At 37.4% G+C, this 17,399-nt stretch overlaps 1 protein-coding gene across 1 annotated transcript; it reads left to right on the top strand.

The window, feature by feature from the left end:
• The first annotated feature begins 11,680 nt into the window (after nucleotides 1–11,680).
• On the top strand, nucleotides 11,681–16,762 carry LOC105100816 (beta-defensin 116). Its single transcript, XM_010993881.3, has 3 exons — nucleotides 11,681–11,706; nucleotides 12,148–12,212; nucleotides 16,524–16,762. The coding sequence occupies exons 1-3, from the start codon at nucleotides 11,681–11,683 to the stop codon at nucleotides 16,760–16,762; spliced, it is 330 nt and encodes a 109-aa protein (XP_010992183.2).
• The last annotated feature ends 637 nt before the right edge of the window (nucleotides 16,763–17,399 follow it).

Here is a 17,399-nt window from a genome sequence, read left to right on the forward strand (position 1 = left end):
AAATCAAATAACTTGGAATAAATTCAAGAAAGATAAGAATTCTATGTGGAAAACCAGTAAAGAATATTATTGAGAGAAATTAAAGAAAAACTAAACAAATGAAGGGCTCTATCTTCTACATGATGCCAGTACTCTCCAAACTGATCCATAGATTCAGTGTTATCACTATCAAAATCCCATGTGTTTTTGTGAAAATTGACAAGCTAACTCAAAGATTTCTAAACATAAGTGGGGAAAGAACAGTCAAGATAATCCTGAAGAACAAAGTTGTAGGATTTATATTCCTGGATGTTAAGATTTATTGTAAAATCACAGTAATTGGTAAAGTGTAATATTGAGGCAAAAATAAATAAACTAAAATAACAAAATAAAGAGTCCAGAAATAGACCTAGTTATACACGGTTACTTAATTTATGAGAAAAGTGACATAACAGAATAAAAGAGAAAGGATAGTATTTTCAATAAATAGTGCTTCATCAATTAGATATCCACAGAGAAAAAAAGAAACTTGGCCACTAAAAACAATTCCATGTGCATTTTAGATCTCAATAAAAATGGTAAAACAGTTAAGTTTCTAGAAGGAACATAGGAGAATATGTTTATGACCTTAGCATAAGTAAAGATTTTGTAAACAGGACACAGAATCTACTAACTATAAAGGAAAAGAGATAAATAGAACCTCATTAAACTAGGAACATTGGTTGAACAAAAGATATCATTATGACAGTGAAAAGAAAAGCAATAGAATTGTGGGAGCTATTTCTAAAACACATAATCAACAAAGATATTGTATCTAGCTATATAAAGAATTCATACAAATCATTAAGAAAAATTCAGACACACTACAAGAGGAAAGAAGGCCGAAGTATTAAACAGACCTTTCGCAAAACAGAATAGCCACATGATCAGTGATCGTAAGAAAAGACTCTCAATCACACTGGTTATTAAGGAAATGCAAATTAAAACCATAGTGAGCTACCATTACACATGCACGTGAGAATGGCTAAAATTAATAAAGACTGACAACACCACATATTGGCAGGGATGTATTAAAATGGTAATAACCACTTTGGGAAACTGTTTGACTGTAGGTACGAAAGGTCATCGGGTACATATGCATGATCTACCAATTTCTCCGACAGAAATGCCTACATATGTGCATAAAATGACATGGATAAGAATATTCATAGTAGTATTATTCCTAATGACTCCACACTGGAAAATATCTGATGCTTATTACCACACGAATCTTACAAACATAATGATGACTGAGACAGTCAGACACAAAAGCACACTTAAGTCTAATTCCATTTATATAAAGGCAAAACCAATTAGGATATCTTATCTATGAGAGAATTAAATTCAGGAGCATGATTAACTTTGGTGAGGGGTGTGTGGATAGGGGCAGGGTAGGAACACTATCAGGGCTTCTAAGTTGCAAGTAATATCTTACTTCTTGACCTAAGTGGTGGTTACACAAGTGTGTGCACCTTGGAATGATTCCTGCTCTGCACAATTTTGATTTCTGTACTTTACAGAATGTAGTTTATATACTTCAATAAGACAGTTCATTTAAAAAGTTGTGAGCAAATCTGAATGAATGTTAGGTATGTAAAACATAATATTCATATCACATGGTTTTAAACCATAAAAACATGACAAAGACAAGATATAGTTTGAAAGAGGAATTTATGGGTTATATTGTTTTAAAGCTCTTATATTATCTAAGAAGTGGCAAACTTACTAATTAATATTACATTTATTTTTTAATTTTAATTTTAATTTTTTAAACATTTTTTATTGAGTTATAGTCATTTTACAATGTTGTGTCAAATTCCAGTGTAGAGCACAATTTTTCAGTTATACATGAACATAAATACATTCATTGTCACGCTCTCTTTCGCTGTGAGCCACCACAAGATCCTGTATATATTTCCCTGTGCTACACAGTACAATCTTGTTTATCTGTTCTACATTTTGAAATCCCAGTCTGTCCCTTCCCACACCCTGCCCCCTTGGCAACCACAAGTTTGTATTCTATGTCTATGAATCTGTTTCTGTTTGTATTTATGGTTTTTTTTTTTTTAGATTCCACATATGAGCGATCTCATATGGTATTTTTCTTTCTCTTTCTGGCTTACTTCACTTAGAATGACATTCTCCAGGAACATCCATGTTGCTGCAAATGGCGTTATGTTGTTGGTTTTTATGGCTGAATAGTATTTCATTGTATAAATATACCACCTCTTCTTTACCCAGTCACCTGTTGATGGACATTTATTGTATGTCTTGGCTATTGTAAATAGTGCTGCTATGAACATTGGGTGCAGGTGTCATTCTGAAGCAGGGTTCCTTCTGGATATATGCCCAGGAGTGGGATTCCTGGGTCATATGGTAAGTCTATTCCTAGTCTTCTGAGGAATCTCCATACTGTTTTCCACAGTGGCTGCACCAAACTGCATTCCCACCAGCAGTGTAGGAGGGTTCCCCTTTCTCCACAGCCTCTCCAGCATTTGTCATTTGTGTATTTTTGAATGATGGCCATTCTGACTAGTGTGAGGTGATACCTCATTGCAGTTTTGATTTGCATTTCTCTGATACTAGTTTGTATTATACTTATTAAAGTCAAAGATGTATAATTTAAATCCTGGCGATATGACTAAGAAAATAATGAATGGATTTTTATTGACAACCTAATAGAGGGATAAATAGAATAATAAAAATACTTAAGCCAAAATATTGTTTACTTTTAGTAAAAGTCTGCAGATACCCAATTTGCATCGGTAGTTACATTGATCTTACTCTCACATCCTGTTTTTTATAATTCCTTATTGGACTTGCTTTGATGTTCTATTCTCTAAAATGCTTTATCAGTACCTCCTAGGGTGGCCCCTAATAGTGTAAGTTACACATAAGATTAGTCATATCCTTCAACATGCCCCAGTAAGCTGAAGTTCATTAGTAAGGTTAAGTTAAAGTTCAGTTTCCCACAATCATTTCCTCTTTTGATACTGTTTTGTTACAGCAGATTCTCCATACAATTTGCATTGCATTGTTGATTTCTCTTTGAGCTGTTATTAATATTCTATACATCCAACAAACCCCCATAAGTATACATGATAAAACCATGATAAATATTACAAAAGGATGATTTTTTTATTTTAAAGAATATTGGTTTTAAGTGACTAGCCTTTGAAAATATCATATTAGTGATGTATATAGTTAAAGCAGATTTTTGATTAGCTACACATAAGAATTCTCCTTTATCACATAACAGCTTTACAAATTGATGATTAGTTTTACTAGCTTGTTTTTCTAAACATTTTACAATTTGAGAATTTGTCAGTTCTCCTCTTAGCTTAACCCAATTGATACCTAGTGGATAATCAGCACGTAGGGGGTGGTAGGCTAAAGCTTTGTGTAAAAATGTTTCTTGGATGGGCCAACATATTCATCAGTTTTGCAAGTTATATTATTCTTGTAAGTTAAACCACGGCCTATAGAAATAGTCCCTGGGGGGTAGGTTATAGCTCAAGTAGTAGAGAGCATGCTTAGCATGCACAAGGTCCTGGGTTCAATCCCCAGTACCTCCTCTAAAATAAAAATAAATAAATAAATAAACCTAATTATCTCCACCACCACCAAAAAAATTTTTTTAATAAAAAAAAAAAGTCTCATCTTCCCAAGTAATGCTTCCAATATAAGATCCAATAAATTATATCATTGATTATTAAAGTTCCATTATGAGGTGCCCATTGGAGGGAACATAAAAATCTATTAGATTGCGAGGAAGTGGGCTCAGCTTGTTTCAAATCTTGGGGACAAACATATCCAATTTGCCATTTGTAACAACTGTCAATACCAATAGTAACATCTGAATTATAGTACCTGTCTGTTTGCGTGCCTGGATCCTTAAATGACAGGCACTCATCTAACACATTTGTTCCATGTCAGTAATGGAGAAAATTATATTATATTGGTACGGTTTTAAGGAGTTTCAATCTGTAAATGCCAATTTTCAGCTTTCAATCTATGATATGATCAGTTTTTTTACACTATCTTTTCATCTTTCCATAGATAGTACTGTGCCCAGTACCTAATTGTTCCCTTAAGTAGGTACAATCCAGTAATTCAGTACTAGTAAGTATATCCTGTAGTTGTTGACTAGTAGTTGTTTGGTTTGACAGGTGAGGGCTTATGACAATTCCTTAGCTATATTTTATTATAACAGATTTCATTTTTAGCTGTCAATTTCAAATTCATCCTCAGTATCATTCTAATTTTTCTCCTACTGCTAAATCCTGTATTAGATGATTAGTCTATCCTGTTTGCCTCCAAATTACACATTTCTGCAACTGCCTCAAGGTATTAAGTTGTTAGTATATCTATATCATAAGAGTTTGCAGTTCTGGTCCTGGTTTTGAGTCTTCATAACATAGTACTTAATGTCTCTTTTAGTTTGAACATGGTCCTTCTAACCCTTCTGTAAAAATTTTCCAAAATGGAAAAGCCTATTGCATACAAGTAAAATGGACTCATTTTAAGATATAGATACAGTTCATTTAATTTTACCAGGGGCCTTAGATATGAGGACTGAAGATGGCTAGGTTATAAACAGGGTAAACTCACTTTTATGGGAAGATGTATGTTGAACCTTTTGGAGAAACCATTTCCACCATTTGGGTTCAGATATTTTTTCTTCATCTTTAGGCTTCAGTGGCTATGAAAGATAATGAGTAGTAATGTCCTGTGGAATATAATTTGAGTATAGTTATATTCTGCTTGATTAATTAATAAATATACCTTCCAAAAGATGTATTTAGTAATACAATAGGAGGTGGTATTGAAGATTATATTATTTAACATTTGAGTAATACTGATTTAAGTCTGTGGAAGATTTGAAATTTTCCATTTCCTTTAAATTTAAACCACCCAACCAGTGGGTCTGAAGTGTTACAGACAAATGAAGAGCTTTTACTCCATATTCAGGACAATTTCTAGTTGGTAGAAAATTCCGTAAGATTGAGCGAGATACTTACTTTTTAAACAAGGGGGAATAAAATTATAAGCTCCATGTTTAACTGGTAAAAACAAAATACTAAAATTATAATGGTTGCTCTTCCTAGAATAAATTTTGTTTACCCCTAAATAAATAAATAAATATTATTTAGTTTAACCAAAAAATGATAATGGTTAAGATAACTAAAAATAAAGTAACACTGGTGTTACAGTTTATCTCTTTTACCATCAGTCCATTAGAGGCTCTTTTCTTTCATCTTGCATATATATATATATTTTTATATTATATATAATTTATATATTATATTTATATTATATATAATATATTATATATATATTTCATATTATTGTAAATTACTGTCTGGGGAATATAACCCATGGTTATATATGGTCCTTAATGGTAGTTAGAACCCATTAAGTCACTGATGCGAACTATGTACCCAGCAGTGCTGCTCCTTCACTTTGACAGTGGTGTGAGCTATCAACATGACCTGGTTAGAGCCCTACCTGGGGAGGGTCCTACATCCCTCTCTTAATGACAATGCAGCCTGCCATTAGAACGCTTTACTGCAGACTGTCTTCTAGTCTATGTGGATGATACCTTCTCAGGGGGAAGTCTTCCATCATCTGGCCACACGATGGTGGAATGAGCCTAGGGAAACAAGCAAACCCTTTGATCAGGCGTGTTTTTCACTGTTACTAGGTAAGGCACTACACTTAACCTCTAAATTCAGAGTTTCCAAGCATTAACTCAATGAGAGAAATACCATGCTTGCTAAAGGGAGTTAATCTTAACTTTCATAGAACCAAGGTAAGGCTGTTGGTCACCATAAGCCAGTTGTATAATTTAGCCAAAGAATTCCTTAAGGTAAGATTCATTCATTTCACTTGTTCAGAAAACTGGGAATGATAAGGAGTATGATAAGTTATTGGTATTTGTAAGGTTTTACAGAGCCCCTGATTTTCTATAAAACAAATCCTCTATCGGATTCCAGATGTTCAGGAATTCTAAAGACTTGGATGATATAATTCAGTAGGGCTTTGATCACCATTTGAGGATCTGCTTTAGCCGATGGGAACACTTCTGGCTGTCCAGACACCACACATACCTTTACTGAACAGTCTTTCTTATCCTTTGATGGCAGAAGCTCTACAATGTCCACTCGCCACCAGGTCCTAGGTGATGTTGGCCTCAGTGGACTTTCTTGACATAACTTAGATGTTCCCTATAAAGACATTTTCTAACAAACAACACGTCTTTGTATTATTTTACTGAATTGTCTGGTCCTTATTTAGGAATGGTATGATTCCAAGATTTTCATTATATTCATTTCATTTGAATGATATTGCTGCTTAGATTATACAAGAAGCCATGGATGCATACAATTGAGGTACAGACGAATAACACCACTGAGTAATCCCATGTTCTATGGTGCTTTTCTTAGCTCCCTTTGTATTCCAACTTTCCAATTTGGGAGGAGCTGCATATTAAATATTTCTGAAACTGTGAATAGGTGTCCCTGGATAGAAGTAATGGGACTTTAATTTCCCCAGTCCAAACTTTAGTGGATATTTTTGTGTATATTCATTTAGATATTTCATCTTGTTGTCCGGTATGGGTTCTACAATGAATTACATAAATCAATGACTCTAATAAATCAGCTATTAGTTCCCATTAACATTTTAGTTCTCATTGATGTTAGAAAGTCTCTATTTTTCCAAATTTGGTCTTTAGTATGCAGATCCCACACACATATTTCCTATCTTTATAAATATTCACTTTAAGACTGATGGTTAATTTGAAAGCTCAAGTAATAGCCAAGAGTGCTGCTACTTGACTGATTATATGTTTGTGAGAACATAAGCCTCTAAAAACCTTATGAGGACTGACTATTGCATAATATGCCTTTATGTTTCCCTGTGTGTCTCTCATACAAGATCCATTAGTGAACTATATTAAGTTAGCATTGGGAATAAAACTATCAGATGTAGAAGACTGAGGGTGAGTATATTTTAGAAGTGGGAAGCAATCATGCTTGTTTAGGATCTGGTGATTAAACAGCTGGGCTCAAAAAGTTACACTTGACTAGAATAACGTTAGTATTAGACAAGCTCTGAATCTATTAAACACTAACTCTTCATTCTCCCCTTCTGATTTTTTTTCTTACATGTGGATATCTAGTTTTCCCAGTTCTATTTATTGAAAACTTTTTTTAAAACCCATTGAATGCTCTTGACAACCTTGCTGGAAATCATTTGAGCATGTACATGAGGATATATGTCTGGGCTCTCTGTTCTATTCAACTGGTCTGTATGTCTGCCTTTATGCTAGTCACACACTGCTTTGATTACTGTAGCTTTGTAGTAAGTTCTAAAATCACAAAGTATGAGGCTTCTAATTTTGTTCTTTTTTGAGATTATTTTGGCTATCCAGGGCCCCTTGAGATTCCATATGAATTTTAGGATGGATTTTTTTCTGTTCTTGCACCCCAAATTGCTAGGATTTTGAGAGAGATTGCACTGAATTTGTAGGTTGCTTTGGGTAGTACTGATATCTTAAAAATATTAAGTATTAAATAATGCTATTTGCAGCAACATGGATGGACCTGGAGATCATTCTGCTAAGTGAAATAAGCCAGAAAGAGAAAGAAAACTATCATATGATATCACTTATATGTGGAATCTTTTTTTTTTTTTCAAAAAAAAGGACACAAATGAACTTATTTACAAAATAAAGACTCACAAACATAGAAAGCAAACTTATGGCTACCAGGGGTGAAAGGGGTGGAGACCAGTTAAGTTGGGAGTTTGGTGTTTGTAGATACTAAGTATTATATATATAATATTTTTAAAAACATTTTTTATTGATTTATAATCATTTTACAATGTTGTGTCAAATTCCAACGTAGAGCACAATTTTTCAGTTATACATGAACATATATATATATTCATTGTCACATTTTTTTCTCTGTGAGCTACGATAAGATCTTGTATATATTTCCCTGTGCTATACAGTATAATCTTATTTATCTGTTCTACAATTTTGAAATCCCAGTCTATCCCTTCCCACCTCCCGCCCCCTTGGCAACCACAAGTTTGTATTCTATGTCTGTGAGTCTATTTCTGTTTTGTATTTATGCTTTGTTTGTTTGTTTGTTTGTTTTTTAGATTCCACATATGAGCAATTGCATATGGTATTTTTCTTTCTCTTTCTGGCTTACTTCACTTAGAATGACATTCTCCAGGAGCCTATGTTGCCGCAAATGGCGTTATGTTGTCAGTTTTTATGGCTGAATAGTATTCCATTGTATAAATACACCACATCTTCTTTATCCAGTCATCTGTTGATGGACATTTAGGCTGTTTCCATGTCTTGGCTATTGTAAATAGTGCTGCTATGAACATTGGGGTGCAGGTGTCATTTTGAAGTAGAGTTCCTCCTGGATATATGCCCAGAAGTGGGATTCCTGGGTCATATGGTACGTCTACTCCTAGTCTTTTGAGGAATCTCTATACTATTTTCCACAGTGGCTGCACCAAACTGCATTCCCACCAGCAGTGTAAGAGGGTTCCCTTTTCTCCACAGCCTCTCCAGCATTTGTCATTTGTGTATTTTTGAATGATGGCCATTCTGACTGGTGTGAGGTGATACCTCACTGTAGTTTTGATTTGCATTTCTCTGATAATTAGTGCTATTGAGCATTTTTTCATGTGCCTATGCAACAATATCCTACTGTATAGCACAGGGAACAATACTCAATACCTTGTAATGGCCTATAATGATGAAAAGGAGTATATATACAAGTCACTATGCTATACACCCAAAATTAACACAACATTGTAAACCGACTATCCTTCAATAAAAAAAGAAATAATAAAAATATTAAGTATTCCAATCCATGAACACAGAATGTCTTTTCTTTTATTTGTGTCTCATTTAGTTCTTCAGACATGGTTTCCTCTTCCTGTTTGGACTTATTTTAAACAGTTTATTTAAAGTCATTGTCTAGAAGGTCCACAGTATGGGCTCCTTTTGGAACACTTTCTGTTTTTTTCCCGTGTATGAGTCATACTTTTTTGTTTCTTTGCATGCGTGAATGTGTCAGAGCTTTTCAAAGCCCATATGGACACCACACTCCCCAGCCTTTTTCCTCTAGCCAATAAAGCTAAGTTGTTTTTACTGCCCACACTTGGAGGGATGGGAACATTCTTAGGCAGAAAGGGCACAAATCATTGTTGGTACCTCCTGCACTAGCAGTTTTTCATGATTAAACACTTATCAAGTTGTTGCTTATCACTGGCCATTTTCAAGTGAACTGAACTATTTGTTTAAAATAATATTGTCCAGTTTTAAACTTGTTTTCTGCAATGGAGAATCATCTAGCCTCAGCTACTATAACTGGAAGTAGTCTCTCTTAAACATACTTTTAACAGCTCTTTAAAAGATTTTGCTAATTCCATTATTTTTGTCATTTCTGGCTTTGTATATATTGACTGGTTTTCTCTTCCTTTTTTTCCTGCCTCTCTAAGTGTCTAGTAAATTTTGACTGTGTGTTACCTATTACTGATGCTTTGTTATTGAGCACCCGGATTCTGCTGCCTACCAGAAAGCAATGTTGTGTTTTGTTACAGCAATAAGCTTACTAGTAGATAAATTTGATCCTTTCAAGGTATATATTTTTAAGGTTTATTTGTTAGGACTGGACTAGAGTAGACTTTCCTCTGGTGCTAGATTAGTTCTATCCCAATATGTAGTATTTTGGGTACTTCTGTTTTATATTTGGAATGCTCCACCAGGTAAATCCACACTGAATACTCGGAGCTTAAAAATCTTCCATTTTTGAGCTTTTGAGTTGGAAATCTTCTTGTACTGGAACTTTCTCTTTCCCTGTTAGTTGTTCTTTGCCAGGCCTCATGGAGTCCTGCTTTGTGCATAAGCAACTTAATATTTAGTCAAAGATTCAAGGAGACCTCAATGCAGATTTCTGGATTTTCTTCTCTGCCCAGTCGTCTTCTTGCTGTGTCTTCACGAATTCCAGCCACTTCAGTACACCTGAATTCTGATCTTTATCTCTTCAGTTGAGTGAGATCTTCAGGTCTGTTTGAGCTCCCCTTCCTTACACCACAGTTCATAACGTGTCTCTAGGAAGAAATCTGGAGCAACCATAGATAACCTTTTTTGTTTCCCTTTTTTCAGAAATTATAGTCCCGTTCTGCCTTTATGTATATTCACCACATTTTCTTCATTCATTCATCAGTTGATGGACACTTTGGTTGCTTCTGTCTGGCTATTGGAAATAAGGCTGCAATTAACATGGAGGTGCAACTATCTCTTCGAGACAGTGATTTCATTTCCTTCAGATATACACCCAGAAGTGAAACTGCTGGATCACATGGTAGTTCTACCTTTAATTTTATAAAGAACTTTCATATTGTTTTTCATAGTATCTGAACCAATTTACATTCCCACTAACAGTGAACAAAGTTTCCCTTTCCTCCACATCCTGGTCAGCACTTGTTCTCTCTTATCTTTTTAAAAACAGTCATTCGAACAGGTGTGGGGTGATATCTCATTGTGGTTTTGATTTGCATTTCCCTGATGATCAGTGACTTTGAGCACATTTTCCTGTACCTGTTGGCCATTTGAAAATCTCCTTGGAAAAATATATATTCAGGTCCTTTGTCCATTTTTAAAATTATATGATTTGGTTTTTGTTGTTGTTGTTGTTGTTGGTAAGTTCATATATTTTGCATATTAGCCCTTTATCAAATACATGACTAGCAAATATTTTCTCACATTTCGTAGGTTTCTTTTTCATTCCTGCTCTATGTTTAATTCAACATCTGAAACAGTTATTCTTTATTTTTTTCCAGTGTTATAGTTTCTTGCAGTGGGATGGCTAGTACAATTCCATTTACTTTGGGGAGGGTTAATCCAGTTCCATTTGCCTTGTCATGTTAAGTTGTGAAAATCCTATCCTAGACTTTTGAAAGAGCATTTTCACTCATTTCTAGACTGTCATTCAAAAGACTAGACCCCACCTCCCATATGAGTCATTAGAATAAAAAGTCAGCGTGGCCTCCTCTAGAATATTCTTTCATTCCCACTTCTCAAGGGATGAGCACTGAATTCCTCCAGCTAAAGTTATTGCCTTAAACAGTGATTAGCCTCTGATTTTTAGCAACTTGGATATGTTTTTGCCTTACTTCTCATTTTCTGCCCTTCCGTTATAGAAAGAATGAGAAATTTCAAAGGTATATACTGTCAGACGGATAACATTTCTATTTTAGACTCTATGCCTCATTAGATGTGTGTCTTGAAATGTTACAACATCTCTACAAACTTTCTTGTCCTCATCTATGAAGTGGAAATTACTATTTAACTTTATAGCATTGTAGTAAGTGTTCATATCTATACCACGGTATTTGGGACAGAAACTGGCATATGATAGATTCAAGGTAAATATGAATTGCCATTATTTTTGCCTCATGTCTCTTCCTCTGTTCCTCCATTTATACTTTCCCTTCCATTCTTCTTCCCCATCTTTTCTTTCTTCTTCTTTCCTTTCATTTCCCCCGTTCCTTCCCTACCCTTCCTTCCCCTTCTCCTTCTCTTCCTCCCCTGCCCCTTCCTCCTTAGTCTCCTCCTTTTTTGTCCATGATGCCTAGTAAAAGACTGGATATACAGTAAGTATAGCTGATAGAGCAGGGCATTCCACCATCAAGAGAATAAATACAAATGTTTAAAAAAGGATTCTTTATTTCTTGTAATTATGTATTAGTTTTTCCATTGCTTGCTTGTTTGAGCGATTGATTCATTCATTCATTTAAATTTATCTCACACAAAATGCCAACTGGCTCTCATTTGCCTTTGTTTCTTACTGGAAAGAAAAGCCCACCTTGACATGAGTGCTGCTGGCAAACCTTCCACACTTACACAGAGTGCCCAGCTCAGCTGTGTGATACATGTAATCCTTCTGCCTGGCTGACCCAAGTATGTCTCATCCCTTTTAGTTCACTGAACACAACCTTGGCCCATTTCCAAAACTAATAAAGGGAGGGCACTGTCCTGCTGCAATGACATCTGTTCAGTCCCCTGCAACACAGCCCTCCATTCTCCCTGGACAGGTCAGTCATGAAGCCTTATTTAATGACCATTTCCATCCTTCTGATCCTGGTTCATAAGACTCCAGGTAACTCAGGCCTCCCTCAAATGTTCTGGGGTCTCGCTTGTGGTATTGGTATCTTGGTAACCTCTCAGATAACTCCTACTCACATATAGTAGGCACAACCTAAAGCTTATCTGGTCTCAGATTTCGGATGTTACCCCCAAGGTTCATCTCATGTCAAGATCTCCCCTGGTTTTGCTCTGTCAAGTCAAATTTAAGAGGCTGTTGTTCCTGTTATTCCTGGGGTAGTGGCATGTTGAAGCATGACACATTTCAGGTAATGCTGCAATTGAGATGGAAACTTGATTCATGGATTGTTTGTGAGAGATTAGATCCAAGTTGGGGAGTTATAGGAGGAATCAATGGTAGTTTGGAGTTTGGAGAGTGAGTTGTTGTGGGGATGGTATGTGACCTTAGAGACGGAGTAATTTGAAAAAATGAGTGGGGATCAGGAGGGGGTGAGCAATTCTATGTACAGAATTGGGCTGGACTAATGTTTTGTTGGAGCCTGGAGAGACAATGGTACTTATCATTGAACTGAGCTGGGGGTGGAATTGAGTAGAACTGAGAGTGAGTGTAGAGCAAAGTATGTTGTTGGGCTGTATTTTGGATAGATGCTATGAACTGGGGTTGGGTGGCTTGTCTAGTGTTATGTTTGTGTTAAGTTTTATAATTGAGACTTATGTGGTTATCCGAAGAGATAGGGCTGGGAGTTGCAGATAAGTGTTTGGTTCACACCAGTGTGTATTCAAGCAGGGCATGTGTGGAGGTTATGTAGGCAGGGGTTGGCTTAGCCTGAGTTTGGGGGTAAATAAAGTTGAGTAGGACAGTCAAATTCATCAGACAGAGCTGTGTCTGTTGAAATGAGGAGAATGGATGATGGATGAAAAATATTCACTCATATTTTCAAATTCTTAAAAAAAGCTTCTTGATTGTGATTTTCAGGGGCACTGAAGAGCAGCAGATATAACTGTAGGCAGTGAGGATAAATGAAATCAGGGAGCTGGAATATCCACAAGGGTGTTCCATAAAACCTCAGAATGTACAGAGGGCCATGAGGGTAGTCTCAGCACAACCCTGCAAAAAACCAAGGTTGCTTCTCCTTTCTTGGGATTGAGTTCACAGTCTTCGTGTCTAGCATTTTCTCCTCTTCCTCTTTCTCCTCCCTCTCCTTCCTCTTTCTCCTCCCTCTCCTTCTTCTCCTCCCCCTCCTTCTTCTCCTCCCCCTCTCCTTCCCTTCCTCGTCTTCTTCCTACTTCACATTCACCTATCCCTTATTTCTCACCCTGTTTCATCCTATTTACTTGAGATACTCTTGTTCTCATGTTCAGGAAAGCTCAGTTCCCACGTGGGAACCGTAGAAACCACAGGTAGGTTTGCAAAACACACAACAAAAAAGGAAGACAGGACTCAATGCTTCAAAAGTGGCACACGGTGCTGCTTCCTTAATAACTATTTAATACTTTCACCAGGTGGAATTTATGGGCAGGAACAGTTCTGGACAAACTTTTCTGGGACAATCAAAGCCATTTTTTCCTTTCATCATCCCAGACATATACATAGGAAATTAAACTTTTTGAAAGCCAAGACTCAGTCTTTTAAATTTATGTATTACTGGTACTGAGCTGAGTGCTTTGCAAAGGATAGATTTTGGTAAATGTTTATTGATGTATATAAGTAGGAAAAACAGTAGAAGGTGGACGGAAGAGGATCATGTTTGGGGCACACATGTGGCAGAGCAATCATGTGTCACATTGATTTTGACTCTGGATGGAGCTCTTAGGAAGAGTCAAAAACATTATGTTTTGGTTTTTGATTTAAGATATTTTAATTTGCTCTTAAAACAGTGTGGAAAAATGAGCTGGACAATATCCATGGGTGAACGTGAGAAGGTCAGGCAGGGTTGTGGCTCTCAATTCAAGCAAAAGCTTAGAAGTATTTTCTGCGAAACTCTTGCAAAGCACCCTTGCTCTGGCTTCTCCCTAGACTGATTAAATCAGAATCTCTAGAGATTTGATGTGAATATACTTAAAAACTTCCCAGGTTACTACAAAGTATGACGTATCTTATTAATCTCCTTCTTCACAAACACAGTTGAGATTTTCTGATCTGGTACAAGCTCTCTCATTCCCATTTCTCTCTTGGGGAGACCAGGTCCAGAGGTCCAGAGGTCAGGAGCAATGCTGGGATTCAAGACCCAGTCTCTTCTTACTTCAATTTGAAGATGGAAGGATCATCAAAGGTGTTAACTTGATGTGTTACATTAACTTGGGTGTTACAACTTATGACACCGGGCAATATAGAGTCAGAACAGTTGCAGGAGTGAGAAACTATAAATATCTATGACAAACCTTCATTTTTAAAGCCACTATTAGCAGAATTCTCCTGGGGCTGTCTTGACCTGCTTCCATGTGGAGAGGAAAAGTCAACTTGCCTGATCCTCACTCTTGCTATCCATGTTCCCATCCATCCTCTGGTGACCACTAAGAGGAGCTCCTGGGTGTCCCAGTTTCCATGCAGTGTGTTTGGGAGAGAAGGGAAGTCCTCCAGTTCAGATGCTAGCCAGAAGAGTGCGTGTGTAACTCTGGGGAGCCCCCTTGCACCTCCTATAACTAAGATGGTGCCAAAAGAGATCTAGATTCCACGATGGGGTTTAGGTAAAGTCAGAGAATGAGAGGGGAAAAAAATGCCTCAGTAGCATACGCCCCATAGCACTTTGGTACTGGTGTGTATATAAACTGCCCCAGAAACTGGCACTCAGATCCAGAGCAGGCACTCAGTTGCTGCTACCTCAGCCAGTTTTCTGGTTAACCAGAGGAAAGAGGTAAAAAATGGCAGCCCTTCATCCATGCTCCAACATCACGGTCTCACTCCGTTTCCTACATTAGTCTCATTCTCTGACTTTACCTAAACTTTGAAAATTTTATTTCCTCTTGTCAAAAAAAATTAATAAAGGGGTTTTTTCCATGTAGGAAATAACATTAAACATGCTTTTTCCAATTTTTATTAATGTGGGTGGGCACTGGAGGCTCCTTCATGCATAGCACTGGATACATGGCCTGGCACAGAGTGAGTGTGGATAAATCGATGTGGAATAAAGGGATGGGTAGATGATTGAAAAGGTCCTTGAGTACTGAACGATGGGTTTTGAGCTATCTGTTGAAAGCTGTAGAAGGCCTTATGCCTGCAGACATCATGCAGGAAGGTGCCACCCTCCCCTAGAAATTCTACCACACAGAGGGGCAACGTGACACTGAGAAGAAAGAGCATGGTCTCTTATGTAGACCAGAAATTTAATTTTAGCTTGGTCAAGTACCAACTAGGGGAATGTGGATCGACAAGGTCTCTCTTTGAGTCTCAGTGTTTTCATCTAAAGGATGGAGATACCAGAAGGATTTTATGAGGGTTCAGTGAAATGTCATTTGCAAAATACCTGGCATATGGTAGATGCTGGACGCATGGTAGTGATCGTTAGCATTATTTTCTTTCTAATGGCTCCTTTGTCTTTGAAAGACCCAACAGATAACTAATACTACCCATGACTAATAGTTATAGAATGCTAAGTGTCACAAACTTTGTCACTGGGGTATTTTCAGCTGAAGGGCCTGTATACACGTGCACTTATCTAAATGACTGATGCGTAGCCATCAGTATTCACAAATGGGCTTTAGCCATATGTGGGTATATGTGTATAGGCTCAACTTATTGCACACGTGTGCCTGTGTGTGTGTTGCTGTTGCTCTACGCATGTACATACAGTGTCTGTTTTTGCAGAGCCAATGTACAAAGAGAAGTATGTATGGTACATATTTGCTCAAATGTTTCAAACTACAAAGGCATGTAGGCACTCAAATAAGTGTGTCCCACCTCGGAGTAGATCCTGGCAATCTCTGATGAGAGCTGGGTGAGGAGTAGGCACCTGTGCGGGCACTTGAGGACATGTCCAATATGTGCTCACGGTGGCAGCCCTTGAAGTGCTGGACTTTCAGGAAAAGACTGTCATATCAGCCCCACTGCCCAATATTTAATTACTTCTTATTACGTGCCAGATACTTTTCTAAGCCTAGTATCTGTGTTAATTTTGTCATCATAAAATCGTTAAGAAGTTGGCGTTATTATTATGCCTGTTGTGAAGATGATGTAATGGTGGACCAGAGAACTGAGGTAACTTGTTCAAGGATAAAAAGCTCTAATGACACAGCTCCGATTTGAACTGAGGTGCTTTTGATTCCAGATCTGTGCTCTTAATATTCTTAGGGCTCGTCTTTAAATCATGCCTTCCCACTCCTATTACCACTGCCGCACAGAAACTAAATATAGCTATGTTTTTCCCAGGTGGCCTGTTCAGATCCTTCTACGGCAAGAGCCAAGAAGAGCCTTGGAATCCATGCCAGCTATATGACGGCATGTGCCGAAATGCCTGCAGAAAATATGAAATCCAATACTTAGGCTGTCTGAACGATCAAAAGTGCTGCCTGAAATTTTCTATGAAAATAGCCAGTTCTAACAATGTAAAGAATGGTTATGACTCCAACTCCAACTTATCACTTAGAAACCCTTCAAGCCACTCGTAAATTTGAGTATCATCAACCTTCCCCCCTCCTGGGGTAACTCCTCTCCCAGCTGGAACACTCTTCCCATAAAAATGCATTCCTTTTCACGTGTGTGTCTTTCATCTGTTAGCAGTCATTACTAGATAGGGGTAAGTTAGCCTGGGAGCTGGGGAGCCACGGAGTACAGGAAAGGGCACTGACCGAAAAAGCAAGTAAGATGCTAGGATAGCTCCGTAGATGTTGAAGAAAGGGAGGAGATCATGTTTCTGCTCTGCTTTGGTACCACGAAGAGGGCTGTGATTTGTTCTGGAGGCTGCAGAGGGAAGGTGAAAACTGGATTGAGTCTGGATCATCCAGTGAACATGTAGGGGAGATCACTGAGTCCCCTGAGTAAACATTGAAGGATCGGGACAGGGACGATAGGGTTGGCTTTTACATTCAGAAAACTATCCTGATATATTTGATATGACATGGTGTCTTCAGGAAAAGCCAGAACCAGACAGAAGGATGGCTGGAATGGAGTGTAGGAATCTACTGAACAAATTAGAACAAAGTTTTCTAAGTCTAAATGATAGAGCTGTTGGAAAGTAGAATAAGCAGGCTTGTCCCTGGGGACTTGGCCAGTTTTGAGGCTGGAGGAAAATTTCTGGGTATGGGG

Source organism: Camelus dromedarius, chromosome 18 (genome assembly GCF_036321535.1).
Source record: "Camelus dromedarius isolate mCamDro1 chromosome 18, mCamDro1.pat, whole genome shotgun sequence".
Classification (NCBI taxonomy): Eukaryota; Metazoa; Chordata; class Mammalia; order Artiodactyla; family Camelidae; genus Camelus; species Camelus dromedarius.